This window comes from Fomitopsis serialis, assembly GCF_022376445.1.
Source record: "Fomitopsis serialis strain Sig1Antser10 chromosome Unknown B0H18scaffold_139, whole genome shotgun sequence".
NCBI classification, from domain to species: domain Eukaryota; kingdom Fungi; phylum Basidiomycota; class Agaricomycetes; order Polyporales; family Fomitopsidaceae; genus Fomitopsis; species Fomitopsis serialis.
This window is the reverse complement of record NW_025955099.1, coordinates 15314-42318: the sequence shown is the minus strand read 5'-3', so window position 1 is coordinate 42318 and position 27005 is coordinate 15314. Positions and strand designations below refer to the sequence as shown.

Sequence of the window (27005 nt, the reverse complement as noted above, 5' to 3'; positions counted from 1 at the left end):
GAGGAAGTCGTCACGTCATTCATGCCTCAACGCGAGGTGTCAGTTGGTCCTGCAGTCCGATGACGATGATCGGTGCTCGGTCCAAGTCGTAGGGGTCCCAGTTGATGTCCTCTTTGACAGTCCCGAAGCTGTGCATGTTCTGGTCGGACAGGACGTCCTTGGGTTTTGTGGCAGTCTGGTCTTCAGAGAAAACCTCCGGCGTGAAGTTGTCTTTGGCTAGCGCAGCTTCGGCATCCACTGCGAGTCTATGTATTAGCAACGAATGGACCGGCTACAGGCAGCTACGATGACTTACGGTACTCCGCGAGGCCCTTGCCGAAGTTCAACCAGCAGAGCACGCCGAAGACGGTCGTGAGGACCAGGACGGCGAAGGATGCGACGGTCATGCAGGCGAAGAACATCCATGTGATGAACGTCCAGCGGTAGACTTGCGAGTAGAACATGATGGTCCAGCAGGCGATATAAATAAAAGAGATGAACAGAAATCCGGCCATGAGGGACCTCAACTCCCGCCGCACGGCGTACAAGCCCTGTGGACGCGACAGGAGCGTGAGATCGCCATTCTATGAGTAGAGAAGTGGATGGGCAGAGAACGCACCATGATGATCCAGGGTGGCAGACTCTGGATCAATGTCGGTAATGAGCTATGAGGCGATGTGACAGGTATGAATGCATGACTGACCACTATCGTGAAGATGAACAGCGCCTTGTAGATCGGAGTATGCAGCGATATGTGGAGAAGCGGTCCGTTCAGCAGCCAGGTGGTCCACAGTCCCACGACCGTGACCAGGAAGAACACCGAAAGTTGGAGCAAGACAAAGATCGTGAGGAATAGCTGAGCGCGCGCAGCATGAGAACCACAGCCAACCGACACCACGAGTTGACGCGATCAAACTTACTCGATAAATACGGAGGATGCCTTGAGGAGGGCCAACGCGTTGAATCGTGTACTCTTTAAAGTTCTGAGGAACCAGACACATGTCAGATGAGGTGGGAACAGGCCAGCACAATGTACCTTGATGAGCAATCGTCCGAGGTAGACAGTGAACAGCAAAGCAGTGACGTTCAGCACGAGGTTTGCAATCTGCAATCTGTCATTAGGGACTGGACCACACAGCACGCATATGTTGAAGAAGCGCACCGCGAGAGCCATTTGAGTCTTGAAGTGCGTGGGGAATAAATTAAAGTTGCAGGGCGTGTCTGGCTCGGTAAACAGGATGCGGAACAGGGTTTCGTGGCGGCGCGTATGGTAGATCGAGTATGCAGCCCAGGCGGTGCTTAGTACGCGTGTGCAAATGACGGCCAAACTGTGGATTGAAACGGTGTCGCGAAGACCAGTAAGAATCTGGTAACCATAACATTGTGGACTGCTTACATCTGAGGAATGGAGCTGTAGAGGATCTATGGTCCATGACATTAATTCTGATATGTATGCATGCTGTTCAATATGATCACTCACACCCACGAATGACAGAATGAGTAGCCAAAACTGTAAACCCAGCAATGCAGCGTCCTCTTTCTTGGAAGCGCCCATACTGCGGTGCAACAACAATTAGGCATCTCATAGCCATACGCATGGATATCAACGTACGCTTCGTCCGCATAAACCAGAGAGCGGACACACTGATTGCTGAGCAATACATTGCCATGGTCATCGCCAGTGCTTTGATAGGTCACATTGACCCCTTCTATGCCCCCTGTGGCGTTGAGAGACGCAGATATGTCATTCACTTTGAGCGTGCGCCGCACGAACATCTGCTCAGGGACGCAGGGTCAGCGGACAGGCCACATTCTGCATCTATACCCTTGCTCGACCTACGTTTGCTGTGAGGTCCCGTATAGCCTGGACGTATCATCGGCAACACGTGGTCGGTTGAGGGTATCAAAATACTCACAAGGTCTTCATTCTTCGTTGACACAACAGCTCCAGACCAATCTTCTGCTCCAGATTGGTACACCGTAACGCAAGATTCCGTCCCGCCTTCCGCGATCGGCAGATTCGTACAGAGGCTCAGCGTATAGTTGCCGGACCCATGCCTCTGTAGCCACGAGATACTGCTTGCCGGTAAATCCGCTGTGCGGACGATGTTTTCAAGAAGAGATAACGCCCGTGCGTCCCCCACGTATAGAGATGCTTGAATAGCTCCCTGAGCAAAGCAGTGTATCAAGGTCAAGAGAATGAATGCGACCCCGAAGCGAGTCAAAACAATCCTAGTATACTGGGTGTATGGAGAGGTCAGGTCTTGCGAAAGCTTCGGGCAAGTTATACGCACTGCAGCATGGACTCCGGAACGTGTCTTGCCTGCAAGGTCGAACATTTTGAGAAAAGTATGGAGGAGCGCAGCGCCGCAGAGGGCGGACACTCTGGGCAAGTACCTCTCGAGGGTAGAGACCCCGTAGATGAGAGCGAGAGGAGAGGGCAGCTCGTACGGGATGTCAATCGGGACATAGTGGTTGATAAATACAGTCTCGGGGCGGACTTTCAGTGGCTACTGTTCGGAGCCTGACGTTTGGCCGCAACGCAACGGCGAAGCGGTAGAAAGCGGTACAGAGAGCACCGACGCCTACCGACGTGTGCTGATCAGTGTGTTTGTGGGGTAAGTATCCTTCATCTTCCCAGTAACCTTACACTTACCGCGAGGCGGTGACAGGGACGACTCTGTGATTGATCGCCTCTGGCAGTCTGCCAATATGTTTCACTTGATGCAATTGACGCGGACGCGTGGCGCAAGGAATTGCCTGTAGGTTGCTGCTGGCCAAGGCAATAGATCTAGAGGCATGGACAGCAGAAATTTGCTGTCCCTCGACGAGACGCGGCGCTGCTCCTTTGACTGGTCACGGTCCGACATTCATATCGCAGTTGCCTTTGCGGGGATGATCGACTCGGCAGAATCAAAGTCCCGCACCCGGAGGAGACCCGGAGCGCCGGAGGTCCTCAGTTGGGCAACCACCGGACAACCTTCTCACTGCAACCGCTCGCTGACCTAGGCAGCGGCGACACAGCGAAGACGTCCAGAGACAACAAGACATGTGGGGCCAGGCCGCACTACCACTCGCGCTGCTTCTTGTCACGCCACACGATCCTTCTGTCTTGACCACCATCTCTTGTCTCTCCGACTCATATCGTGGGCAATTCGGTGGGAACAGCGTCTTCATTGTTGACGATGCCTGCTTGAGCTCTTCGACCGGTCTCCTCGGTGAAGGGTCTGTCGTTCCTCTTGATGATACAGATCGCCAGCTTGTCTGGTTGGAGCAAGAGGTCGTGGAGGACACGTTGGGGCTGCCCTCCCCTGAGGACATAACCAGCTTCATCTCTGCGTTGTCAGGCAGCCCCTTCACTGCGCAAGATGGAGAGCAGCAGGTCCTTGCCGATTCCTTGTACGGAAACGTTGTGCTCGCAGAGACAGCGTCCTCCATGGTCATCTCCGTTGCACCCGAGGTTGCGCGCACAATTGACACTCACCTCCCCCGCTTCTGGAAGTCGGCTCCTATCCCGCCCAAGTCCGTACCATACGTACCAATATCGTCTGCCGCATCGCAGCGCGTCAAGGAGATTGCCGCGTCCGTGAAGTTCGACCCGGTCGTCGCATCGATCGTAGGGAATCTGTCCATCACCCAGATGCGCAAGGACGTGCGCTATCTCACCGGCGAAGACCCGTCCTCTGGCATCGTCTCCCGGCACGCGTTCTCCGAGGGTGCACTCCAGGCTGCGGCCTGGCTGAAGGAGCAGTTCGAGAGCACCGGTGCCTCTTGCGAGCTCAAGCCCTTCCTCCGCGGTTTCTCGCCGAATGTCGTCTGGTAAGTCTCCCATGCCCGCATGCGCCTAGCGGTATGTTCACCGCACGCCCAAGCACGTACGCGGCGACCGAGGACACGACCGAGACGATGCTCCTGAGTGCGCACTACGACAGCCGCGGCTCATTCGGGAGCACTCGCGCTCCGGGCGGGGACGACGATGGCTCGGGCACAACCGCCCTGCTTGCGATCGCACGCACCATCGCGCGGAAGGGCGTCACCTTCCGCAAGAACATCCAGCTCGTCGCGTTTTCGGGCGAAGAGCAGGGCCTCTACGGTTCGAAGGCGTACGCTCGTAAGTTTACGGGGGTTCGCGTGGCTGACGGGACTCGAGTGTTGATGGACATTGACAGGGGAGATGTATGAGTTGGGCGCGAACCTGACGCTCATGATCCAAGCTGACATGCTGGGATACCATGCGCCCGGAGAACCAGCGCAGCTTGGGCTCCCCGCGAGGTGGGTTTCGAGTTCTTGCTACTATGGGCACTGCTGACGACCGACGTAGCATCGGAAGTGTGGAGGTGATGCAGCTGGTGTCGAACATCTCGGCGATATACAGTCCGGAGCTCGTGGTTGGCACGACGAGGGTGGGCTGAAATCTTCAGCTGCCGCATGGTGGTACTGACATGAAGCACTTCTTAGGCTTGCTGCAGTGATCACCAGGTTGGTTCTTCGTGAACCTTGCTTGGCATGTAGACGCTGATCCCGGTGGCCTTCAGAGCTTCCATGAATTAGGCTTCCCGGCGACGCAGGTGTTTGAACGCGCCGGCCCCATTGCTGACCCCATGTATCACAACAGTGGTACGTCCCACCTTGCGCCCTTCATGTTTCAGTCATCTCACTGGACCTTCGCTTTTCAGGTGATCTCAGCGACCGTGAGGGCTACGACTTTGGACAGGTCCGCTCGATTGCGAAGGTTCAGGTGCGTGGCGTCCATTGCTTCTTGGGAAGCAGTGAGCTGATGAGCGACTTGCCGCACGCCTTGCAGTTCGCTACCCTCCTGCACGCGGCAGGCTTTGACCTGCCGGAGTAGAGGCTTGCTCATTACTGTCAGGTATCCAGACTTGTAGATCTATTTGATTTTCATCGTAGATAAAGAATATACTGGCGTCTACCTCATTCGAATAACATACCTCGGGTTCGTGTACAGTTGTGATTTGACTTCATGACTCCCGTTGCTACTTGCCTGGCCTCAGTCCCGTGGCAAGAACAACACCAGTGCATATCTATGTTCCCAATTCAGTACCCACTTACGTCTGGTTCGAGACGTATACGCACTTTCCGTTGTACCTCCACTTCTCCCCACTCTTGTCTAGCCTCTCCGCGGTCTCCTGCTCAACTCCAACCACGACGTCCGCTTTGTTCGTCCGCAAGCTCAAGACCGGGAATGCACCCCGGAGCGGGCCTGCAGATGATTCCGAAGTCACAGTCAGCGGTGATCGGATCGAGGTCCCAAAGTAAAGAAAGGATGCAGCGAAATCGCGACAAGGCAGTGCAGAAGCACATCAGATTCATAACTTAGGAAGCGGAGGGCGGTATCTGTCAAGGACGCACCAACTGCTGTCTCAAACGGGGTGTGGGCAGGCCACTTCACGTCTCCTGTCAATCTTTTCGTATGATGAGATTCATTTGGGTCGACGGATGGATGGAGGACACTTACTTCCGGAAGCTGATGGGTGGCGATGAGATGTCAGTGACGCATGGTCGCTACGGAACAATTCATCCTCACTTGAGATCGCCCTGCACGAGATGGAATGTACCGATGTGAGCTTCATACGATGTACATCAGGCATCTCGCTTACCTTGAATATGACCAATCCACTGTCCTTCAGACTTCCAAATACTTCTGGTGCTAGTTCTTGCATGTTCCAGTACGGGTAAGGAGATGTCCAGAAGTCGACCTACACGACGATATCAGAGCTCCCGCAACACGTATCTTGGCTTCATCGAGGTAAAATACCTTTGGGTTAGAAGCGCCGAGCGGCGTTTCAGGTGACACAGAAAGTGTGAATACGCCGCTTTCCAGATAGCCAGCCCACCGCGTTACCATGTCCTTCAGATGCTGGCGAGACTCGGGCAATTCCTTCGGTGTTGATACGATAGTAGCATCTTGCACGATTGAGGACGCGGCGAGAGAGGATGTCTGCACGTCGGACTCCAACTCAGGGAAGAACGTCGGTGAGAGCAAGGATGAGATCGCGGACTTGAAGTCAGGCGGCGTTACGTCCGACACAAACCATGGGATCATCTTCGGGCTGTGCACAATGTTCGATGATATGGTAGAGTCGTAACGGAGACACTTACTGGAAGACGACTTGTGAGACATGCGGGGTGTATGTCACGAGGAAATCAGCAAATACGAAGTCCGTGAACAGCTGCATGTCTTGAGCGGAAAGGCAGTGGTAGTCCGCTAAAACTGCATACCTCGAAACCGGCTACACAGTGATCAATCAGTCTTGATTGGCTACGCTTCGAAGGAACGGAGCCAATCGCACCATTATCTAGCACAAAATCTATCCTCGCATCTTTGAGGTTAACGAGGTGCGACCATACTTTGTCTTGATCATCTGTTAGAATATACTCCTTCCTTGCGGCCTGTGCATCTTTTCCGACAGATTGCAGGTGCTGAATGTCCTCATGAGACATCTGAGTGAGTAGTGATAGATCCTGGGTGAGTGTTACTCAGCATATATTCAGCATAGCCAACGGGAAGAGGCCTCGTACCGTGGCATTGCCCCTTCATGAGACGGGTCAGAGAGGTCGACTAGTGCGGCTAAGGCCGAGACCCACCAGAGACACATCTGAATCATCTCCTTGAATATAACATTCAGGTTCTGAGAATCAGACGCCAGCCTTGCTTTGTCGCGCTCAAGCTCATGCATCGTGGTCGCAAGTTCTGCGCAAGAGGCAAAGTCGTAAGCTAAGCACCACACATGGCATATGATGACATGTGCGTACGAAATATGGCCTGAGAGCTCTTCCGGAAGGTCTCTTGTTTCTGAGCTTGGAACGGGTCGTGAGAAGCCCAGTGTTTCGTTTGTGAAAAGTAGGAGCGCAGCAAGCGGTACCTGATGCACAGGGTTCAACACGCATCCCGCGAAGAGACAACATAAGACACACAGGTAACATCTACGACATCCATGAGCCTTTCTACCAGAAACATGACCAGCATATACTCACTCTGCGTAAAGCCATGGAGCAGTGAACCATGTTCCCTTGCCCTGCTCTGTCAAGCGTGCCAACTCGGTATTGTATGTCCCCGCCATAGATTCGCCATCGTTTGCTATTGGCCTGAGATGTGCATCAGTTACCCCGGGCATACCACTTGTCAGTTCGGAACATACTCGAGAGGCCGATCTCTGCCCATCTCATACTTCAGCTTGCTGATCGTCTCTATCAAGTTTTTGCCCTCCTCTATTTTCTCTTTCTCAGTAGCGGTTTCTTCATTGTCATCTCCTTCTGATTGCGCTACGCTTAGACCGTGATTGATTCGGTAGATGTTGTCGATGATTCCCGTCAATATAACGGGCCAGCGTTTGACTACGGTCTCATAGCTTGCAAATAGTGGTTGGTTAGACATCAGTTGATGGCGATCCTTCGCCATGCAGGACTTACGAAAAGCTGGTCCATTAACGCGCACTCATGAGCTATCAATGCCCGGCTTGAGTGAGCGAATCTCTCACCCCTCCTGGTCTGTAGGGTCATACGGTGGATATGGTGCTTCGTACATACTTGTCGATCCGTGGTATGACACGCGGTACTAGGATGCCAATGATTGAGATGACAATGATTTGAGCGGTGTATAAGAACCCGTTGAGTGCAGGCTGGTGCAGTAGCAAACCTGAAGAAAGCGAGGTATTTAACGGACCTGAGCGTGTCAATTGAATGAGCGCCTGAACGCGTCATACAGGAGTCGGTTCGGCAGCAGCGGCCCGCCAAGCCGAAACAAAACCGAACCGCAATCCTCAGTCCTCGGCCTCAACGGCCCGAGTCACCCATCATGCATCAACGTTCGACGTTGGACAAGCAGGCTGGTACTTATCTCAACTGCTCTTAGAATGTTGGTATGTGATTGTCGATCAAAGAATGAGGAGCCCGAACTACATCAAAACATGAAGGTACAGTATTGGTACAGTAGATAGCGTCTGGAAGCGAAAGACGATGTTGTCTAGAGGTTGCGAGGCGTAATTACAGTGAGCAACTCGAAGTCGGAACCGTCAATCCTAAGTTATATAGGGCAAATGATTGCAAGCGTCTTGTTGAGACATGTGGCTTCTATATGCGTGTTCTGAGGGTGAGGCGAATAATGCGTGAGCGCCGTGTAGCAATTGCGAAGCGGATGATGTACTTACTTGCATTCTGCTCAGAACGTCGTGTTAGTAGATCAACACGGACAACACCCTTCGCCTATATGCCTCTAGGAGCGCCTCCTCTACCAACGCCTTCGTCATTTCTTCGTCGCGAGGACAATAGATCAATAGTCGCGGACAGCGCAGTGTGACCACGATCCTCGACGCTTTCCGGAATCGGGTCCTGGCGAGCACCCCGGACAGTGTCTTCAGTCCGTACATACTGCCGACGGCGACGTCCAAAGCAACGTCCAGCATGTATGTTGAATCGACATTGTCCAATATGCATGCCAGACATTGCACCGACTTGGTGGAGAGTCGAATGGCAGTCAGGGACTGGGGACATCTTCGCAGGCTGTCCAAAAATATTGCCTGGTGTTCTGTCCGAAAATATTAGCACTGACTCAAGAAGCAGGCGCCCGCCTCTCACCTGCCACAGTGATATGTATTTGCAAGTCTAGCTGCTTCAGCTGTCGTATCGCCGTACGAAGAATGTGGCTCAGGGTCCTTAGGTCTTCGACCCGCCTAATGGACAATACCAACGACTCCAGCATTGGTGACGACGGAGGCAGCAACCCAGGATTAAGGGCCGGCTGCAATTCCAGGCGTGTGACGGGTAGCATCGGTACGTGATCCAAAGGACCATATAGGTACGTAGTGTTCTTGATGGACAAGTCGCTGATGCCAGGGAATGCGAGGAAGAGAGCGGCGACATCGCTGAGTTTACAAGAAGACAAGTTGAGCGCAAGCTCCTGTACGGGTCCAAAGCGCTCGAATGTGGCTTGGTCTACCGTCAGGATGTCTCCGCTCAGGGCGAGTCTCCTGACCCTGCCCAGGTGAGCCACGATGCTGGGCAAGGCGTCGCTGCGCTGCAGTTCCTCCGTCATCGCTAGATGTATTTCCCGGACATACTGCCCGAGAGTGGGCGTACGATTTAGCAAGCTTGAGAATGCGCGGAAGAGGCGTGTGTTTTCGAGGCTGATGGCGTAGTAGAGGTGATAGCGGACGGCGGAAAGCCAGGGACGACATGTCAGACCGCAGCTCTTGAGTGCGGCATGATCGTCATGTAAAAAGTCGACGATCCTGTCCGTCAATTCCGGAGGCATTACAGGCGGGCCCAGTGTAGAGTTTGATTCTAGGCGATGCGGAGCAGATCGGTCAGCGTTCGCGTCCCTGTCCGCAACGTCTGCAGGCGAATAAGAGCCGCGTCAGTACGCACGCCGACTCAGAGCGGAGTGTAGTGCGACCAAGGAGGGACCCGTGACGCACCTTTTGAGACCAGTCGCTTCATGAGCTTGTGGTCTGGATTATAGGGTGTAGATCGTCGCAGGGCACGTTCTGCAGGGCTGAGTACCTTGTGTGGGTAAGCCGACACGCAGCGTCCGCTTTGCTGGCGGCGGGCTCCGACGCCCTGCTATCTCAGAACCTGCCCATATCCGAACTTCAGCCGACCCTAAGTTTCCCCGACGCACGCAAATATGCGACGTTGTCTTTGTTGTAGGAGGATGCCGCATCGCGAAGGTAGGGTCGAGTAGTGGCGGTGTCCAGCGTCACCGTCGAGAGCAAGTCGCGGTGCCTGCGAAAGTCGTCCGCCACCGCGATCATGAAGGAGATCATCTACATCCAAGCAGGTCAACTCGCGAACTTTGCCGGCACACACTTTTGGAACACACAGGAGGCGTATTTCACGTATGGCGAGGATGAACAGTCGGAGATTGACCATGATGTGTCGTTCAGAGAGGGGTCCACTGTAAAAGTACGCGCCTGCCCATTCTGTGCCTCCAAATGCCGGTGAGATAACGACCCGTATAAGGGGGAATCGACATACTCGCCGAGACTACTTCTCTTTGATCGAAGGTGTAGGTGTCTGTGTTGCTCTAGGCTGGTGCTGACTGCTTACTGACGTGGGAGTGCAGCTAACTTCGGCAGACTCTCGAGCACCAGTGGCCTGTACAACTCAGAAGAGGATGATCTCCAGGAGGAGTTTCTATGGTCTGTTTTTCTTCTTTCACCATTCGTACGGGTAGTTTGAACAGGTATATATCTCTCTAGGAATAATGGGGTGGTAGAGTCTCGTCAAGATCGTATCCCCCAAAGCAACTACCACTTGCAACTCGATCGCGAAGCAGATGATGACGACAGTCCCAAAAACGATGAAGACGGGGTTGCACCCCAAGTTTTAGACTCTGATGTTCGCTTCTGGTCGGACTATAGTCGTGTGTTCTTGCACCCGCGGTCCATGCAGCGGCTCCCAGACCCACCTGACTGGGAGAGCACCGAAGGCAACTGGGCTTGGAGCAAGGATGCGTTCGAGCGGTATAACACCGTACGTCTCTCACGAAACACGGCCTTTCAACGATGATGAACCATAGTAGGACGTCGACCTCATGGAAGGGTCCCTCAGATTCTTCGCGGAGGAGTGCGACAATTTGCAGGTGAGCCGCACTGGCATGTCGTGTGCTTGCTCCACTTGCAAGTGGTAACACGAAGGTCTTGGCAGGGTATTCAAGTCATGAACGACACTTCTACTTTTGGTGGCTTCACTAATTCGTTCCTGACCACATATCGGGACGAGTTCCCAAAGCTCCCATGCCTTGCATTTCCGCTCCTGTCGCACAACCTCCCTGGTCATGTCGACAATGGCGACGTACGTCACTTACTGCTCGGGTGCGATCGAAATTTGAGTGAAACCCCGTAGGACATAGGCATGCGGGCGGTCATCAACGATGCGTTATATCTGCACAGTTTGGCATCATTGTCCACCATGACCGTCCCGGTGCAGGCGCCCGGAACTTGGGTGGCCGGGGAATGGCTGAACGGGATAGACTTATATGTAAGCGTCTCCGGACATTTCCCCGCATTCACGCTGACACCATCCAGCATAAAAGCGTATTTCAGACGTCTGCGATTCTCTCAACCCACATCGAGAGCGTGACCCTGCCTCTCCGGTAGGTTGATTCGCAGTGGCATCGGTGGAAGCGACAGGAAATACGGCTGACAGTGAATTTTGACCGAATAGGTTGAAAGGATCCATGGAGGACCTTGATAGTATTTGCGGCGCCTTGAACTGGGGTGGAAGCAACCGCTTCGCGCATCTATCTGGCGTGTTCCCATTACCAACACCTCCTCAAGCTGAACGGGATTTTGCGCGAAGGTCATATGATTTCTCGCTAACGTCCGGAGGCAAAAAGAAAGCGGGGGATGAGCAGGTACTGCATACTCTGTCTTCGAAGCACTTACACGGAACTGACCGAACCCCTACGGTAGACCACACGTCTGGAATTCGCGAGAATTTATGTCGCCAGAGGCTTCTCGTCTTCTGACCGGAGAACCCTGGATGCGTGGACGGAATCACGACGGCCATTTCCGTACACCATATTCGCGCCTGGATACCCTATTCCGTCGTCCTTCCCGACGTTTCTGGAGTCACCCCCTCCGTCCACAGGCAACAAGCTGCGTGCCCCTACGGCTCACGTCCTCTCGTCACTGCATACGACTTCGCATACGTCGGAACTTTTCGCAGCGTATTCTACGGTCGTTGACGATTGCGTTCGACGGGGCGCTGAGGTGCTGAGCGTTATGGGGCTGGAGAAGGACGACGTGATCGAACTGAGGGACGGTCTATGGGCACTGCGGGATACGTATGTCGGGCTAGAAGAGGGGGATGCGGTCGTGCAAGATATCGGGCTGGATGATGACGAAGAATAAAACCATGCGGCTCGATCCTACCTCATGTCTGTGCTGCCAATTTTCCGAACGCTCACTTTCGAGCCATCGCGGTGATGTGTGACTACCGTTCACACTGAGGTGACAATCGTGACTACAAAATGCAAGCGCGACGTCGGATCCTTAAAACGCACTGACGGCCGTTGGGTCCGTAGGGCTTCACTTCTTGGCTTCCGCGCTGCTGGAGCTGGTGCACGTCCACAAAGCCTAGACCTTCCGCTGCCAGTTCAACCTTGCATGCGGCGTTAACCTACCTTTCCCAACTTCCTCGGTTTCCAGGAGGTTCTTCCTGCGCACAAGCCCCGGGATGCATTCCCGCGAAGACTCAGGTCCCAAGGCTTCGAGGTGGAGTGGGAAAGGTACGGCTGCATGCCCGACTTCCGACAGACCTTAACTTACCTCGGACCTTGGTTGATGTGTCAGCCAGAACTTGAATAGTATGATAGAGTTCGCGTGCGCCATTGAATTGGAATCGGTACCTGAGTAAGTATTAGTGTTGAGCCTCAAGATACGTCCGAAAGCTTCGTGGCACGTACTCACGTTAATGGTATTTGTCGTCGGACCGCCCGTCATGCAAACTGACTCTATGCGAGCATCTTGGAGCTACTGTCCACCAGGCTATGTTGGAGGTCTGTGAGCCTACGGAAGTCTCGGTTCTAGTGTCGCTCGCTCAAATTTCATATGTCATGGTTTGCGACTTATGTAATTGAAACGTCTCATATATGTGCAATGGTCCGCGAGAAGCTCCTCGAGAGAGTCGCGGCCCAGTTGATTGGCTTCACGATAGTAAACCCCATGACACTGCGCAGTATCGCTTCGTAGCACACGCTGTGCACGGGTCGAATTTCTGACGTGCCGCAGTGAGGACATCGGAGAGATTTCAGAGACGTACCAGAAGGGCGCATGATCATATAGTTGACCAAGCGGAGGATGGCTAGTTCACTCAAAGCTCGCATCGAAGTCGACATGCGCGTCCAGCTCTCGGAGTGCCTAAGAGGGTGGAACAACAATTCGTCCGAGGGCTTTCTGGCGCGTTGAAGTGAGTGCGTTCAATCACAGTACGTGTAGTCAACATACTCGAGGCCGCAGGAGATGGCGACGGGCCCATCCCTGTCCAGGCCGTTCAGGAGGCACCGGCGCTTTCCTAACCTGCCACAGCCTAGCTAGTATTTTGTGCAAGAGCCTGACAGTGTCAGCATTTCTTCAGCTGTGATGCCAGTGCATCATACAGCTATATATTGATTTCAGAACGTGTAGATTTGGCGTGGTAGAGCAGTGTACCCAATGTCATTATTGACGATCACGACTTGACCATATCGGGGAGGTCACCTTCTCGGAATGGCAGGTCGTTGAGTACGGGGATAGATGACGCCATTGGTGTGACTTAGTGAGTTCCAACGGGTATACTTAGATTTGTACTGGTCACTAGATATGTTATGTACATAAGAACATTGTAAGAAAACACAAAAAATACAAAGTTGAATGGTCACCAGTCTTCAGACGTATAAGTGACGTCGTCGAGTGATCGCGATCATTTCATGAAGTCTTCGCGAGGACCACAAGAAATTCGACGGCTTGTGCTGGCTGTTTCACCGGCGTGTCTACGGTACGTCGCAAGAAATGGATTCCGTGTGCAGCGTTGAAGACCTTGGGACCAGAATTGGACGATGGAGGATGATGGCGGCAGATGGAGGGCAGATGGCGGGCGTGAAGGGAGCGTACGGAGGAAATCGGACAGCCAATCTGAGCGAAATCTCGACCGGCGATCTGACGAACGTTGAAGCGAAAAGTCGGCAGGTGGCGCTTGGAGGATTTGCACGTAAGTACGTACGGACGACGTCCACGACGAGTGCGCCCGGATCGTCGCGCACATATATCCAGCCATCTGCCCTCATTCCCTGACCGAACCTCTACGAAATGGCGAGCTCAACGGCGCCAGGCCCTGGGGCCGAGTCGATTGCAGGTGGGCACGTGCGCCCTGATGTCATAGATGAGAACTGATCGCTGCACTTATACTCGCCCTCGCCGCCGCCGACGTCCTCCACAGCCCTCCCCGCGTCGACCGCCGCGATGAGCTCGCTTCGCAACAACCGCATCATAATCGCCTCCCTCTTCCTCCCCAACACCACCGTCCTCAGCGACAGCACTCCCTCCTCGCCGTCTCTGGACACGATCGCCACGCCGTCCTTCCTCCAGCGTGGTCCCCAGGCAGGCGGCCGACCGACGCTACCGAGCAAGGCGGGCCCGCTGAGGAGCATTGTCGAGGATCTCAAGGACAAGGTGAGCTGTTGTGTCTGATCCTAGATACCTCCCCTGCATCCACGTTCATGGCGGCCTGTCTTCTCGCGTTTGCATCCCATTTGTATCACTGTCCCCATGACGGACCCGTCATCTGTACGAGGCTTCGCCCTCTCGAGGGGTGATCGTTGCACTGGTGTCGTACACGAGAGCAGCTGGGCTATCCGTGTCCGGATATTCCTCAGCCTTCCGGCGACCACGAAGTGTTATATCTGGACAGTTCATCAGCCTTGTTCGCCGACGATGGCTCGTATGTCCGGACAAGCCTCAGACATACCCCCTCGAGACGCCAGATTTCGCCCGTATTTGGTTCAGGCTTCCTCCCTGGTATCAGTCTCCTACGTTCCGCAATGCATGCGGATGTCTGCGTCACACGACACAGCGAGTCTTACCCGCAGCCCTCACTTGCGCAATCGATGGGCGGAGGTTTTCATTACCTGGTTATAGAGAAATTGTCTATGCATGCCTGCATTGCTTGAAGCTTGATCAGCTGGGGTCTGCTCTAGGCAGAGTTTGCTTCGAAGCAGACTGCTGCGTCATTGCCAACCAAAAACCCTCAGGCTCGCGTTTTTGTGCAGCTGTCAAGGAGTATCCTTCTATCGCTGCGATCACCTCTCACGCATTCGCACTAGCATACAAATGATGCCGCATCATGTCGCTAGGATCCTCCTTGCGCCCAAGTCCGACTACTGCACGCTCGTTTCGTGACGCATGTCCTTGCAAAAGCCTGGCTTCTGACGTGTTCCTCTTCCTGTGCGATTTGGTTATTCCGCATGGCGCTGACTGGTTGCACTTAGTCTCGAGCCGTGTCCCCAGCGGTCACGCCCCGTAACGAACCGAGCAACCCCTTCACGACATTCACTGGACTCACCCAACCTCCGTCTCCTGCGCCGAATGGCTCTTCTACCTCGCTTGTTGATGCCCTCGCGTCGAAAGCCACCACCAACAACGTAGTCAACGCCGCAGCGAACGCGTTAGGCGCCAATGGATCGACAAACGGTGCCTCAAAGAGACATCAAACGACGCATACGAGCAGCACAGCGGGCCAGACGCGTGTGCAGCGGCGTGCATCGCGTGGTTCGACAGCGCGCACCTCGAGTCGCTCGCTCTCGGGCACGCGGCACGACACGAACGGGGGAAATCGCAACATGCAGTGGCACGTGGAGAGCAACCCGCACTGCAACGGCGGGCTGAAGAACGCGGTGGAGAGCGTCGGCGTGCGACTCAAGCGCAAGCTGTGGGTGGGCACGCTCGGCGTGAATACGGACGGATTCCGGGAGAGCCTGAAGCGAAACATGGAGTGGCGGATGCGCGACGAGTGCGACAGCCTGCCGGTGTGGATCCCGGACACGGAGTTTGTGGGCTGCTACGATGAGTTCTGCCACCAGGTGCTCTGGCCGTGCCTCCACTACGCCATCCCGGACGCGCCGAAGACGAAGAGCTTCTATGAGAGCGCGAGCTTCAAGCAGTACGAGGCTGTCAACCGCAGGTTCGCGGACGCGATCGCGAGCGTGTACCAGGATGGGGACATCATCTGGGTGAACGACTACCACCTGATGCTCCTCCCCGCGATGCTCCGCCAGAGGCTGCCGAACGCGCCGATCGGGTTCTTCATGCACGTCGCGTTCCCGAGCTCGGAGATCTTCCGCTGTCTGAGCGTGCGCGAGGACGTGTTGCATGGTTTGCTTGGTGCGGATCTGGTCGGATTCCAGACGGCGAACTATGCGCGTCACTTCAGGCAGACGGTGAGCCGTATCCTGACAGTAGAGGCACTTCCGAAGGGCATCCAAACGGAGGAGCGCTTCGTGGACGTCGGCGTCTTCCCGATGGGCATTGATGTCGGGCACCTCAGACAGGAAAAGTGAGTCGAGTGTTTTGTTCAGTCCCGCTTCGTAGCTGAGTCATCACAGGCGCAATCCCGAGGTTGCGGAGTGGGTCAATTCGCTGCGACAGCGGTATGCTGGCATGACGCTCATCGTCGGTCGCGATAAGCTCGACAACATCCAAGTCGGTTCGACTTCCCCTAACCACACTGAACCCACTGACATCTGCTCGTATGCAGGGTGTTCGGCAGAAGATCCAAGCCTTCGAGACCTTCCTGGACAAGTATCCGGAGTTTCAGGGCAAGGTTGTGCTCATCCAGGTCGCGCTGCAGACCACGGAGGAGAACGAGATGCAGGGCGGCGTCGCGGACGTCGTCTCCCATCTCAACTCGCGCTTCTCGACACTCACGTACCAGCCTGTCGTCTTCCTGCACACGCAGGATCTGACGTTCAGCCAGTATCTCGCGCTGCTCACCGTCGCAGACGCGTTCATGGTGACATCTCTGCGCGAGGGCATGGCGCTAAGGACGCATGAGTTTGTGGAGTGTCAGGAACAGAGGCATCGGCCGTTGATCCTCAGTGAAGTATGACCCTTCATATGGTCAGAGTGGATTCTGGTGCTCAAGTCAGGTTGCAGTTCACTGGTTCATACAGCTACAGTGGATTTCGATCGTGCATCCCTATCAACCCATGGGACAAACGGATGACGGCGAAGGCGATCCACCAGGTACGCGCACCCTTTAGTCCGCGTGGACTGGCTCCTGATCCCCCTTACAGGCATTGACGATGAGCGACGAGGAAGCGACCTCCCGCTGGGAAGACCTGCACAACCACGTCGTCACCCAATCCGCACAAGCCTTCGTCACCTCCTTCCTCGTACGCTGCCTCCGCGCGAACATCGAGCACTTGCAGGGCGACGCCGCTGAGGTCGCCTCACTCGACGTCTCGCTCCTGGTGCCACGCTACCGCCACAGCGAGAAGCGGCTGCTCCTCATTGACTTCGAGGGCACGATGTGGATCCGCGATATGCGCAGGCTGGGGAGGGCGGAGTTCAACCCGCCGAAGGAGGCGATTGACGTGCTCAACAGGCTTGCGGAGGACCCCAGAAATGAGGTTTGGTTGTTGAGTGGCTTGCCTGTCAAGGGCATGCTCGACATTGTCGCGGAGATGGTGCCCAAGATTGGCATAGTGTACGTACCCGTCGTCGGTGTAGAGCTTCAGGATGCTAACGTGCTGATACGGTAGTGCGGAGAATGGGTGCTACATCAGGACGCGTCCTACGCGCGGTGGCGAGCCGACCTGGGTTAACATGGTTGCGAACTTCAACTTGACGTGGAAGGCACCATGCTTAGAGATCCTCAACTACGTGAGTCTGCCGGTAGTATTCCACTGCCGCGTCCACTGACAGCCACGATGTAGTTCACGGAGCGCACTCCGGGCTCCTTCGTCGAGGAGCGAGAAGCGTCTGTCGTCTGGCGCTATTGGACCGACCCCGATGAGCCGCAGACCGACCGCCAGTGGGCTCGTCGCCAAGCCGGGGAGGCGCAGAACCACATCTTCGACAGTCTCGGCGAGCGATACGGTCTGCGCATCATCCCAGGCGCGAACTCCTTCCTCGTCCTCCCCAACAACATCTCGCGCTCGACCGCAGTTGGCGCGATCCTGTCACCCGGCGGCCCCGCGCACTCCGCGCTGGCCAGCCGCGCGGCGTGGCTGGCGCCTGAGGCAACAGAGCCGGAGAGCGTGTCCGACTTCGGGTTCGTGTTGGCCGTCGGCAAGGACCAGAAGCTGATGCGGCGACTGAACGAGCTCGAGAATGCGGAGACTGCGAGCATAGGCAGCAAGGGCACCGACGCAAAGTGGAAGTTGGAGTCAGAGCAGGTGCTGAGCGTCCTCGGAAGGTTCGCTGAGGCGAAGTGAGCGTACAACTCGGGGCGGGGAGACGCATGCAAGTCGGCGAAACACGAAGAACTCGAATTTTGAAGAAGCAATGAAACGTCCTGTAGCAACAATATTTGTAGGAGATTTTGTGTACCGTTCTTAGATGGCAAGTACTCTTGCGCACCGTCCTGTGTAGCATCCAGTGGAAATCGTGTAGCATCGTGGCGGACGTTACCACGCATCATATACAATAGGCACCAATACATTCTGATACTATGATACATTGAGCGTGTTGTGCATGCAGCATGCATCGTACAACTCTTCCAGAGACTGAGGGAGCTCGGGAAGGGCTTGGGCCTCCGGCAAATGCGGTGGTAAGCGTTCTACGATTTATGGTTTACTCCAGCAATGCTGACTGACGGCTCCCTTCCCTACAAGTCATCAGTGACTCATCACTCGCTGACCTCTAGAACGAATGAATGTTGTTGTCATGATTTACTACGAATCACAGGCGCCGGAAGGCTCACCGTGTTATTGAAGAAACGCAGATCGCGACCTGGTCATCTGTACGCCGGCGGCTTGAGCGAAGGACAGAGCGCTTGGCTTCTCTGCCTTGACCGTAACAACGTCTATGGTCTCCGAGAACAGACAGATGATGCGGATGATCTCCAGGACGAACTTCTCGAGGGTGAGATATGAAGTCGCCCCGATGTCCTAAGGAATGACTGAGTTAACCTGTCCTCGCAACTGTAGAGTAGTGAGTTGAATTACATTGTTAAGCAAGGTTGTTAGCGCGGCATAATCAACCGGAGCACCATGACCAGACTTCTCGTGCACAATGATAGTGACGACAACTCTCTGCTTCGCTTCGCGCTCGGGCGGATTCACTCCAATGATAGTGGACAGCACGAGGTTCTTGATTGTGACACGGACGCTCTCTGTGCCTCCAATAACCTCCTGCCTGTACGATGTCGATATCTCCAAGAGGAACTCTCCAGCGAGCGGGATCAGTTTCTCGGACTTGATGGCAACTGCTGCGCGCTGGACGATGACTGCACCGGTGAGGGCGAACGCGGTCTTCACCACCGCCCGTGCCAGATCCCTTGGCCCATCAAATACTTGTGCATCAGGACCGTAAGCTAGGTTCAGGACGCTCTTGCAGAGCTGGCCATAGTGAACTGAGTCACGGACGTCATCCGAAGCACCAGCCTTGTCGAGATACCCGGGTTGGAGGTAGAGTTGGACAGTGATAAACAGAGGCTGCGGGCGTACACGTCCCCACCAGTCGCGCCCAATTGTTGGTGCGATGGAGAGCGAGTCGATGAAGAGGACATCATGCGCGACCGGGTCTTGGGAGGACATGGTGGACAGAGTGAAATCGCGCATGACTTCCTCGACCGGAGCGATCGCCGATCGACACGAACACGTGCATCTATACTCCCCGACTCCGACCGGAGGGAGAGAGGAGGGCTTTGTCCAATACGTACCATTTTTGAGATCCGTGCACGTCAATCACGTGTGAGCTCGATCGAGATTGTGTTCTTACCAGACATCGCCACATCAAAGTTGGTCCGTCACTACGTCCGGCGACTCCCACTGGTAGCTCCATCCGACGACTAGCAAAGTGAATTCCCTGCACATCTTACATGTCATGATATTGCATATTGGTACTCACTGTACCGTCGGTAGATGAGGCAAATGTTCAAATACAAAACTCCAGTTTCCGAGTCGCTCTCCGAAGACGCAGCCTGAGCCGGCAACGCGACGCACTGTTGAAGGGCCCGGGGAAATGGGCTGATGATTGAATAACAAAGGCGGATTTTAACACGTTTGATCGGTGAATCATCCTCTCTCCGAGTCTAAACCACCTTCACCCCCTTCTACCCTCAGGACTTCTTGCCACTCCCCGCTATCGCAACACCCAGGAACCTCAAAAAGACCTCTTTCGTCTATTGCGCAGATTGACAATCATCTCAATCCACCTGTATGGCATAACTTCGCATTATTTGCTTGCTGAATATGTGACATCGCTGTTCACCTACCGCTGAAGCCTCAAGCGACGACGCAGCTGTAGCCGCCGTTGCCGTTGCTAGTGTCGTAATCGGCAGGCACCTTGTCGGCGCCCTCGGTTTCAACAGAGGCAGGGACCGGCTCGGCGATGGTGAAGAACGCGTCCATTCGAGCGAAGAAAGCGGTAAGAGTGAATCTCGAAGGTCGAAGGTTAGCGAGATTGTCGTGCTGACGGGTTCGCTAGTAGCTCAGGGCCTTTCAACTGCGTATTTATGCATCCCTGCAGACCTTTTGAAAGACAATAAGACACACACTCGCCTTCGCCTTTACCGTGGTTGTGGCGGGGCCACACACTGGGCCACACAGCCACTCTTGCTTGACGAGGATAATCCTGACTCAGAGTGTTGAACAGGTCAAAGCCAACATCGAGATCTAGGTACTTTCCTCGATCGGATCTTATTCAATCCGGTCACTCGATGGCTGACAGGATGGCCCACGGCTATTTCTGGATCCGCTCGCTGCTCGGAGGCCACATTCCGACATAGGAGGCGGGCAGTGACAACAATAACGAGGTGTCCCGCCGGCATTGACCCTTGCTTCCGGAAGCCGGTGAACTGGAAGATTGCACTGCTTCAAGTGGCCGCCGGTTCCTATACTCATACACAAAGTTGAGAGTGACAAAGCCGGAGCCCCTGTTGGTGCACAGAATATGAATCAGCGAGTCTCGGCACCAGCGGGCAGGACACGCTGCACGAAAGCGTCTGCTCACCTGCGATAGGGGCAACGGAACTCCCGTGTGGCAGTGCCTCCTGGCTTCGTTCACTCCGGCTCGAGAGGACAACTCCGTACTCTGCGTACTATTCCGCTGCATAGCCATTAGATTGACGGCGTGAGATGTAGCACATCACTCCGTAGCTTCGCTCGCGTTTTTCATGGAATCTTAACATCGAGAGCTAGGCCCATTGGCGGCTGCTTGACAGTCAAGATGTACTAGTAGACTAGCTCGTCAATACAAGCTGCATTCACATCCTAATCGTCACTTAATTCTCTAGATTTACACAGCGCAACACACGTCATGGACTACATAGACGTAGAACCCGTGAGGAACGAATTGAGGTCTGCCAATCGCACCGTCATCCTCTATGCTCCTACAGCCATCGAAGCGTGTAAGCCTACCTCTATCGGTGTCATTGTATATACGTTCGAATCTGCGTATTCCTGAAACAATATGGCATCGCGCCCTTCAAGCGATCAGATGGCGCGAGCAGTGGGCTGGCTGGCGGGGACGTCCTCCTCATAGTCTAACAATCAATGAGAACTTGCACGATGGGCGGGGATCACGGAGCAGTCTACTCACCCATGTAGTAGTACGAGCCGATGGCAGGCGCGGGATTCGCTACGGCCACGGTGAGGAACGGGAGGATGACGGCGACGAGGAGACCGAGGTTCTTGAACTGCATGGTTGTCGAGAGGTCGAGGTGACTGAGGACTCACGGCGACCTGCTGAGTTTCTTATATGCTTATGGGACTGAAGAGACGCTCTGCCAATGCCGCCGAGGTGCTGGCCCTCGAGTCTCGGGTGGGCTTGAACTTGACTCGACATCTGCCTTGGGACATCCTGCTTCGGGCACGCGGTAGTGTCAGCATGGGCTTCTGGGGAGATAGCGGTCGTCCACATGATGGACGACGCGGTCTGGGACATTAGATTGAGAGCCTGATAGGAGTATGACACTTCGAGCGTGACGGACGATGTGCCCCACGTCCTCCGTGTACAACCTGGACAGGGTCCCCGATGGTTTGGTTTCGAGGCTTATCAGCGGCACAATGCTGATGGGGCGCTTCCACGCGCCTGGCTGTCTTTGACGCTTCCGGGTCTTGCGGGTGTGCGCTAAGACACGGAGAGGCGATCACCAGCGGTAACGACGAACGCAGCCACGTTGACACTCATGATACATTAAGACCTCCTGGCGGTCAGTGATTCCAATAGGCATGGCACATACCGAACGTGTGTGCATCAAGTGATCACAGCTGTCATAGACGGAGATGACCGAGGGTGAGCACGGCGGCATGCAGAACGGCCATCAACGAACACTTACCGGAGGTATCAACTTCAAGACGTTGAGATTCCATGTCATGGCCAGCGTCATAGATAAGAGCCTAGCTGGAGTCAGCTGGACGCGAGAGGAGGATTGAGAACCTGATGAGGCGTTCGTGTCTGTCGACATGCGGATATACACAGCCCAAGTCGTTGAGTTGCCCGTGGGTACGGCCTTGAATGCCCTTCGTGGAGGGCGGATAGATCAAAGCAATGGACCACAAGCCATACATTTGACGCGTCATGTCATAGAAGACTCACTTGTATGCATGGGGCACCTCGACGAAGAGAGCGAGGCGCGTCGACTGCCTGCTTCGGGATCATCCGCGAAGATCGGTGGTTGTAAACACGGTCACGGGATCGCGACATGCATGCAAGTCCAAAGTAACGTAGTTTTTACTAACGTGTCCTTCCACCGTATTACTAAACCTTCGTTCCACTCTTCCGAACTTCCACTCAAAACTGAAGTGTAGGACTAGATAGAAGACTGCGCTTCGCTGAACATCGTTCGATACGACTCGCCGCGGCCGTGCAATTTACCCCAAACATGTAGAATCACGAGTTTCACACGTATCAGGTTGTTGAATACTTCATGGCATGATGTCTATATTATCCAACATCCACCGACATTATCGATACACTGCCATTACGACGAGATTAAACTAGGGTATCTTCCCGTGACCGCTCAGTTAGTGGACGACGGTCGGTTGATGTCCTGCTGAACCGAGCCCTTGTCACGACGGACGTTGCCTATGTGGACCAACCGATCAGCATCCCGCGTGTAAGCAGCATCAAGTCCCACTCACCAGTCGTCTCTTGTTGGCGATCGCCGGTGACAGCGCCGACGACGGCGTCCTTGCGGCCGCCGACGCGGTCTTTGGTGCCCTCGACGTAGCCCTCGGCCTGGGCAGCTTGGTACTCGCCCTCGCCCCTGGCGTGCTCGTCGCGGCCAGACTGTTGCCACGACGTCGCACCGGTGAGGTTACCGACGGCTTCGACGGCAGTTCCCTTCAGGGAGTGCAGCTGGCCGGTGGTCTTGCTACAAGGAGTGGAAAATCGTTGTCAGTTACGAGATGATGATTCGGATGGAGGCACAGAACATACTTGGGGCCGTTGTTGTTGGTGTTATCGTTGGACATGGTGAGAGTTGTGATGGTGATTGAATAGAGTCGTCAATAGATAGTCGGGGTCGTGAAGATGCAGTTGGGTCGTGAAGTGCTTGGTGAGAAGCCGTTCGTCGCGTTCTGCGCCCTTTATATATCGCTTGTGGCTGCAGGGACCTAGATCATATGTCTGGCACCACTGACGTGAAGTGGCGTGTCACGGAGGAGACAATGGGACGAGTACCCACGTCCACAGGTAGGTGGTGTGCAGGATGATTTTGCCAGCAGGGGCGCGTAAAGGGTATGTCAATACTCCGCGCCGTTGCCCTACTCATCGTCAGCTATGTGATCATTGACTGGTGTTGTGAGCAACTCACAGCGTTGGTAATGCGGAGTACTTGTCATCGTTTGTTGGCACGTACGCTACACCACACACTGGGCCTCACGCGCGTCCTGGAGCAGATATTGCGCGACAACGTCTGGCCGACTTGTCATGACGTCATGAGCGGATCGTAAATACAGCACTCACTGAGAGCGTAAGTATCTGATCAACGATGAAAGGGTATAATCTTGCTTGATTAGTGTCTGTGATGTACTATAGTGTATATCACACTGCACACTAGATGGGGAGTAGCTTAGTAGGCCGTATGGCTGTTCAAGTCAACATTATTCGTGATACTTACTCAAGTTCCTCCGAGGGCGTACAGCCAGCTTCTGATTTTGTTTCAGTCTTCCTGAAACAGATATCAAATCTCACAATATTGTGAGACAAATACCGATAAAGGGGGACATATGAACTGTGCATCGAACTTCGGTGCAAGCAGCAGGAAACGGAAGCGCCACAGCGCCGCGACTCCGCGCGGCTAAAGTTGTATCCACGTGGCCGTACCGGAGGGGACGGGCGCTCAACAGCTTGTTGCATACAGGTCGTTTCTTGAGCGATGTTTGCGACGGCGGTGGTGCAGGGCGGCCGGTCAGCATGGAAAGGTGAGCTATTCGCATGAATCTTCGATGAACGTTTTCATGAGCTCCGCTCTAGGTCCGTTCTTCGTGGCGTTCCCTAACCTGCGGCTGGCTCTGGAGAACAACATTCCCATCAAGACACAGGCTCGCTCATGTACCATCCTACCGAACTTCGTCGGGTACGTTCGATGCTCCTAGTACGTGCAGAGGCATGCTGACCACCAAGCGATAGACTGAGGTTCCTCGTTCATAACGGGAAAGAGTACATTCCGGTGCTCGTCACGCAGGACATGGTGGGGCACAAGCTGGGTGAATTCTCGGCGACGAGGAAGAGGTTCACGTTCCGGTGCGTTGTGCTGTATCTATTGACCTGGCGGTGTCGCTCACGAGAAATCTAGTGCAACAAAGAACAAGTAGAACATACTCCGTTCCCACCGTATACATTATCCTCTCATTCTTGTTCTTCGTCGGCTCGGAAAACCTGTGTGGTCTGCTTCAACACATCGACAACATAAAACAAGTTCTAGGTGGACGCGTACTCCTAAAGGTTGTGAGTTTGATTTGCTGTTGCACCGGGTTCTGCACACTTGTAGTGCTGCTCCGTTTTGACGTTGTCAAGTATTTTCTTGTGTTTTCCCTATAACTGCGTATCGGTGGGTCTGTATAGACCTCCAGTGGTCGGCCCAGTTCTCCGTCTTCTATTCACCAACACTGGCGACCGCTCATTGACCGCACGGTCAGCCTGAAGAGCTCCGAGTCATGGCTGTGGTCGTAACGCCGTCCTGGTCCGAGTACCGAGTTGCTACTAGTATCATGGTGTTCTAGGACTTTTGACCGCAGAACCCATGTGCATCACATTGAGTACATGCCATGCTTCATATGAAATGAAAAGGTTGAGGCTTTCAGCCATACGAGATGGAAGATGCTTCATGAATCATCTTCAAGGCCTTCTCGACTTCCGGATCGGTTCCACCAAGTAGTGCGACTTCCTATTACATATCCCAGCGAACTACTGGTCTACTCTGCTTACAGTCCTCCTTTCGTCATTGTTCTGTAACTTTTCGACGCTGTGGTACAATCCAAAGTTGTGTGAGTAAATACGTGCGTAAGTACATAAAGCAGAGTCGATTGCTATTACCGCATATGGGAATCAGACGCCCATGTGTTGTCTGTGAACGCGGCGTCGGCGAAGGTCTGCTCGCCATTGTCCACGACGACCACCGCTAGACGGACGATGATGCGCTCATGATGCAGACTGCTACCTCCACGATCTATGCGCCTCCCTTCGCCATGAAGCAGGCTCCGCCAGACCTGGCACGGGCCTCGGTGGGCCATCTACTCTCGAAGGCGTACTCGCTGCCATGCTCGACGGCTACGCAGGGCTTCACGCAGCTCGTGGCCCCGATGAGCCGGTTCCAGGTCGCGTTGGACGTGCTGCTGCCGTTGCTGTACGCTCCTGCAGAGGTACGCTCGCCAGAGTCATCACGACCCAACCACGCTAATCATTCCGAATCCTGGTTGATCTACAAGCCCGCGCAACGGATCCTCGTCTCGTACATCCTCTACTCGCTCTATGCGCCGCACTCTATCGCCATCAATCCCTTTCAATCCGCGCTCCGTGCGACGTTCGTCAAGGAGCGCGAGGCGTCCATCCACGTCGCGGCGCAGGGCGGCGTGAGCGAGACCGAACAACTAGTGTGGGTGCTGTGGAAGATCCTCAGGGGAGATGGCAGTGATGTACGTCGGGCGCACCTTCTCGTATCCCCAATGGCGGTGCCGACGTTCCATTAGATCGGTCCGTTCTCGCCGTCCACCTTGGCGCGCTCGCCGCTGCCCCCGAAGCTAAGGGCGGCAAACTTGGCTCTTGAAGACGAGGCGGAACGCGCGCGATTTGATCTGTAGGCCCTCAGACCGCCATGTCGGCATTGACACCCCTGCTGACCGTTGATCGACTGGTGCCGTAACTAGGAATGGCGCCGCCAGCGCTGAGTCGCAGGTCACGCCGGAACAGGATGCGGAGAGGCAGCGACTGTCGGACGCGATGACTCTGTTACTGGCGGCGCGCGATCGCGTCTTGACTTTATCGGAACAACGTGTCCTGCTCCCGGTCCTCCCGCAACTGACCTCTGCACCGGTTATCACCGCCATGGACCTACCTTCACTGATCTCCTATAACCCTTCGATCGCACACCCTCTGTTTGCCGCCCTTCTCTCGTCTGCCGCCACTAACAACCAAGATCCTGTCTTGTATCTCGAAGCCTTGAAGCACCTCCCGCCGATCTTGCCCTCCTTTGATCTCATTGGGCGGCTCCTGCGCGATCCTACGACCGTGCTGGACATCACCACAGGGGGGAAGACGACCGTCGCGGACCTGGTGCGCGCGGAGGTGCTCGGCTGGTTCCTCCACTCGTGCATCACCTGGCTGGATAGGGCGGAGGAGGACGAGCGCGCGGGGGAGGTGAGCGACGACCGCTTCGGCAAGGGCGTGCAGAACGTACGTCACGTCACCTATCCACCCTAGCACGCAGACGCTAACGGACGTTTCCACAAACCACCTATGTAGCTGTGCCGGTTCTTCGCCTCCCTCATCAAGTTCTCGATCATCGACCCCGCCTCGGACGCGGACTCGGCAGAGATGGCGCACTTCACTTTGCGCAACGCACGCTTCGAGGAGGCGCAATCGCTCTATCGCGTGCTCGTCACGGGCAAATTCTGAGATGTGGATGACTGACTGACCGATCGACCATGCCCGTTATGTCGCTAGCTGAATGGACTCCCTAATGACACCATGCATACCCTACGGAGGGCGAGACTTATGCGTACTGAACCGCACCATGGCCCATATGTTGATCCTTCACCGTACTTATTCCTATGCAACCGTTCAACTCACTGTAGTTACTGAGCAATGTATGTATGTTACAATGTGTATGAAATAGATCCACTGTACGACCACGACGCCAAC

The 27005-nt window shown here is 54.8% G+C and overlaps 11 protein-coding genes across 11 annotated transcripts; 5 read left to right on the top strand and 6 right to left on the bottom strand.

Annotated features, from left to right (window-relative positions):
- Nucleotides 1-19: 19 nt before the first annotated feature.
- Nucleotides 20-2318, bottom strand: B0H18DRAFT_1124975 (uncharacterized protein; the record flags this gene model as incomplete). The annotated part of the gene is made up of 13 exons (XM_048034948.1): nt 20-237; nt 296-530; nt 599-622; nt 683-835; nt 900-962; nt 1016-1084; nt 1142-1307; nt 1376-1401; nt 1460-1535; nt 1592-1755; nt 1820-1843; nt 1896-2219; nt 2274-2318. 13 exons carry the CDS (start codon nt 2316-2318, stop codon nt 20-22), a joined length of 1587 nt encoding a protein of 528 aa, XP_047887045.1.
- Nucleotides 2319-3028: 710 nt separating this feature from the next.
- B0H18DRAFT_886056 (uncharacterized protein) lies at nt 3029-4828 on the top strand (the record flags this gene model as incomplete). The annotated part of the gene is made up of 8 exons (XM_048041104.1): nt 3029-3798; nt 3852-4090; nt 4149-4251; nt 4301-4382; nt 4438-4458; nt 4515-4596; nt 4656-4717; nt 4784-4828. 8 exons carry the CDS (start codon nt 3029-3031, stop codon nt 4826-4828), a joined length of 1404 nt encoding a protein of 467 aa, XP_047887044.1.
- Nucleotides 4829-4987: 159 nt separating this feature from the next.
- On the bottom strand, nt 4988-7399 carry B0H18DRAFT_1124973 (DUF89 domain-containing protein; the record flags this gene model as incomplete). The annotated part of the gene is made up of 16 exons (XM_048034947.1): nt 4988-5021; nt 5074-5200; nt 5350-5402; nt 5456-5464; nt 5525-5535; nt 5598-5696; nt 5756-6050; nt 6100-6170; nt 6220-6230; nt 6291-6462; nt 6520-6532; nt 6586-6691; nt 6754-6863; nt 6916-6924; nt 6976-7086; nt 7140-7399. The coding sequence occupies 16 exons, from the start codon at nt 7397-7399 to the stop codon at nt 4988-4990; spliced, it is 1491 nt and encodes a 496-aa protein (XP_047887043.1).
- A 444-nt stretch (nt 7400-7843) lies between these two features.
- B0H18DRAFT_1041953 (uncharacterized protein) lies at nt 7844-9718 on the bottom strand. Its single transcript, XM_048030606.1, has 4 exons — nt 9414-9718; nt 8575-9330; nt 8148-8524; nt 7844-8083 (listed from the first exon to the last, which is right to left on the bottom strand). The coding sequence occupies exons 1-3, from the start codon at nt 9433-9435 to the stop codon at nt 8172-8174; spliced, it is 1131 nt and encodes a 376-aa protein (XP_047887042.1). The 5' UTR covers nt 9436-9718; the 3' UTR covers nt 7844-8083; nt 8148-8171.
- A 29-nt stretch (nt 9719-9747) lies between these two features.
- On the top strand, nt 9748-11852 carry B0H18DRAFT_1087576 (Misato segment II tubulin-like domain-containing protein; the record flags this gene model as incomplete). Its single annotated transcript, XM_048032184.1, has 9 exons — nt 9748-9900; nt 9958-10003; nt 10061-10136; nt 10197-10470; nt 10645-10791; nt 10843-10977; nt 11025-11092; nt 11164-11353; nt 11412-11852. 9 exons carry the CDS (start codon nt 9748-9750, stop codon nt 11850-11852), a joined length of 1530 nt encoding a protein of 509 aa, XP_047887041.1.
- Nucleotides 11853-13829: 1977 nt separating this feature from the next.
- Nucleotides 13830-18155, top strand: B0H18DRAFT_1041940 (glycosyltransferase family 20-domain-containing protein). The gene is made up of 8 exons (XM_048030605.1): nt 13830-14150; nt 14966-16029; nt 16079-16175; nt 16231-16575; nt 16629-16718; nt 16769-17181; nt 17237-17357; nt 17411-18155. Exons 1-8 carry the CDS (start codon nt 13941-13943, stop codon nt 17909-17911), a joined length of 2841 nt encoding a protein of 946 aa, XP_047887040.1. The 5' UTR covers nt 13830-13940; the 3' UTR covers nt 17912-18155.
- A 248-nt stretch (nt 18156-18403) lies between these two features.
- On the bottom strand, nt 18404-19234 carry B0H18DRAFT_886038 (Dihydroneopterin aldolase-domain-containing protein; the record flags this gene model as incomplete). Its single annotated transcript, XM_048041103.1, has 2 exons — nt 18404-18586; nt 18644-19234. 2 exons carry the CDS (start codon nt 19232-19234, stop codon nt 18404-18406), a joined length of 774 nt encoding a protein of 257 aa, XP_047887039.1.
- A 1899-nt stretch (nt 19235-21133) lies between these two features.
- Nucleotides 21134-21342, bottom strand: B0H18DRAFT_1124968 (uncharacterized protein; the record flags this gene model as incomplete). The annotated part of the gene is made up of 2 exons (XM_048034946.1): nt 21134-21183; nt 21240-21342. The coding sequence occupies 2 exons, from the start codon at nt 21340-21342 to the stop codon at nt 21134-21136; spliced, it is 153 nt and encodes a 50-aa protein (XP_047887038.1).
- A 1224-nt stretch (nt 21343-22566) lies between these two features.
- On the bottom strand, nt 22567-23294 carry B0H18DRAFT_98435 (uncharacterized protein). The gene is made up of 3 exons (XM_048044664.1): nt 23082-23294; nt 22784-23016; nt 22567-22727 (listed from the first exon to the last, which is right to left on the bottom strand). Exons 1-3 carry the CDS (start codon nt 23114-23116, stop codon nt 22663-22665), a joined length of 333 nt encoding a protein of 110 aa, XP_047887037.1. The 5' UTR covers nt 23117-23294; the 3' UTR covers nt 22567-22662.
- A 690-nt stretch (nt 23295-23984) lies between these two features.
- B0H18DRAFT_1041919 (mitochondrial 30S ribosomal protein S19) lies at nt 23985-24743 on the top strand. Its single transcript, XM_048030604.1, has 4 exons — nt 23985-24067; nt 24120-24222; nt 24276-24389; nt 24442-24743. Exons 1-4 carry the CDS (start codon nt 24022-24024, stop codon nt 24458-24460), a joined length of 282 nt encoding a protein of 93 aa, XP_047887036.1. The 5' UTR covers nt 23985-24021; the 3' UTR covers nt 24461-24743.
- Nucleotides 24744-25333: 590 nt separating this feature from the next.
- B0H18DRAFT_886034 (uncharacterized protein) lies at nt 25334-26759 on the top strand (the record flags this gene model as incomplete). Its single annotated transcript, XM_048041102.1, has 5 exons — nt 25334-25507; nt 25574-25780; nt 25835-25941; nt 26012-26537; nt 26607-26759. The coding sequence occupies 5 exons, from the start codon at nt 25334-25336 to the stop codon at nt 26757-26759; spliced, it is 1167 nt and encodes a 388-aa protein (XP_047887035.1).
- Between the last annotated feature and the right edge of the window lie 246 nt (nt 26760-27005).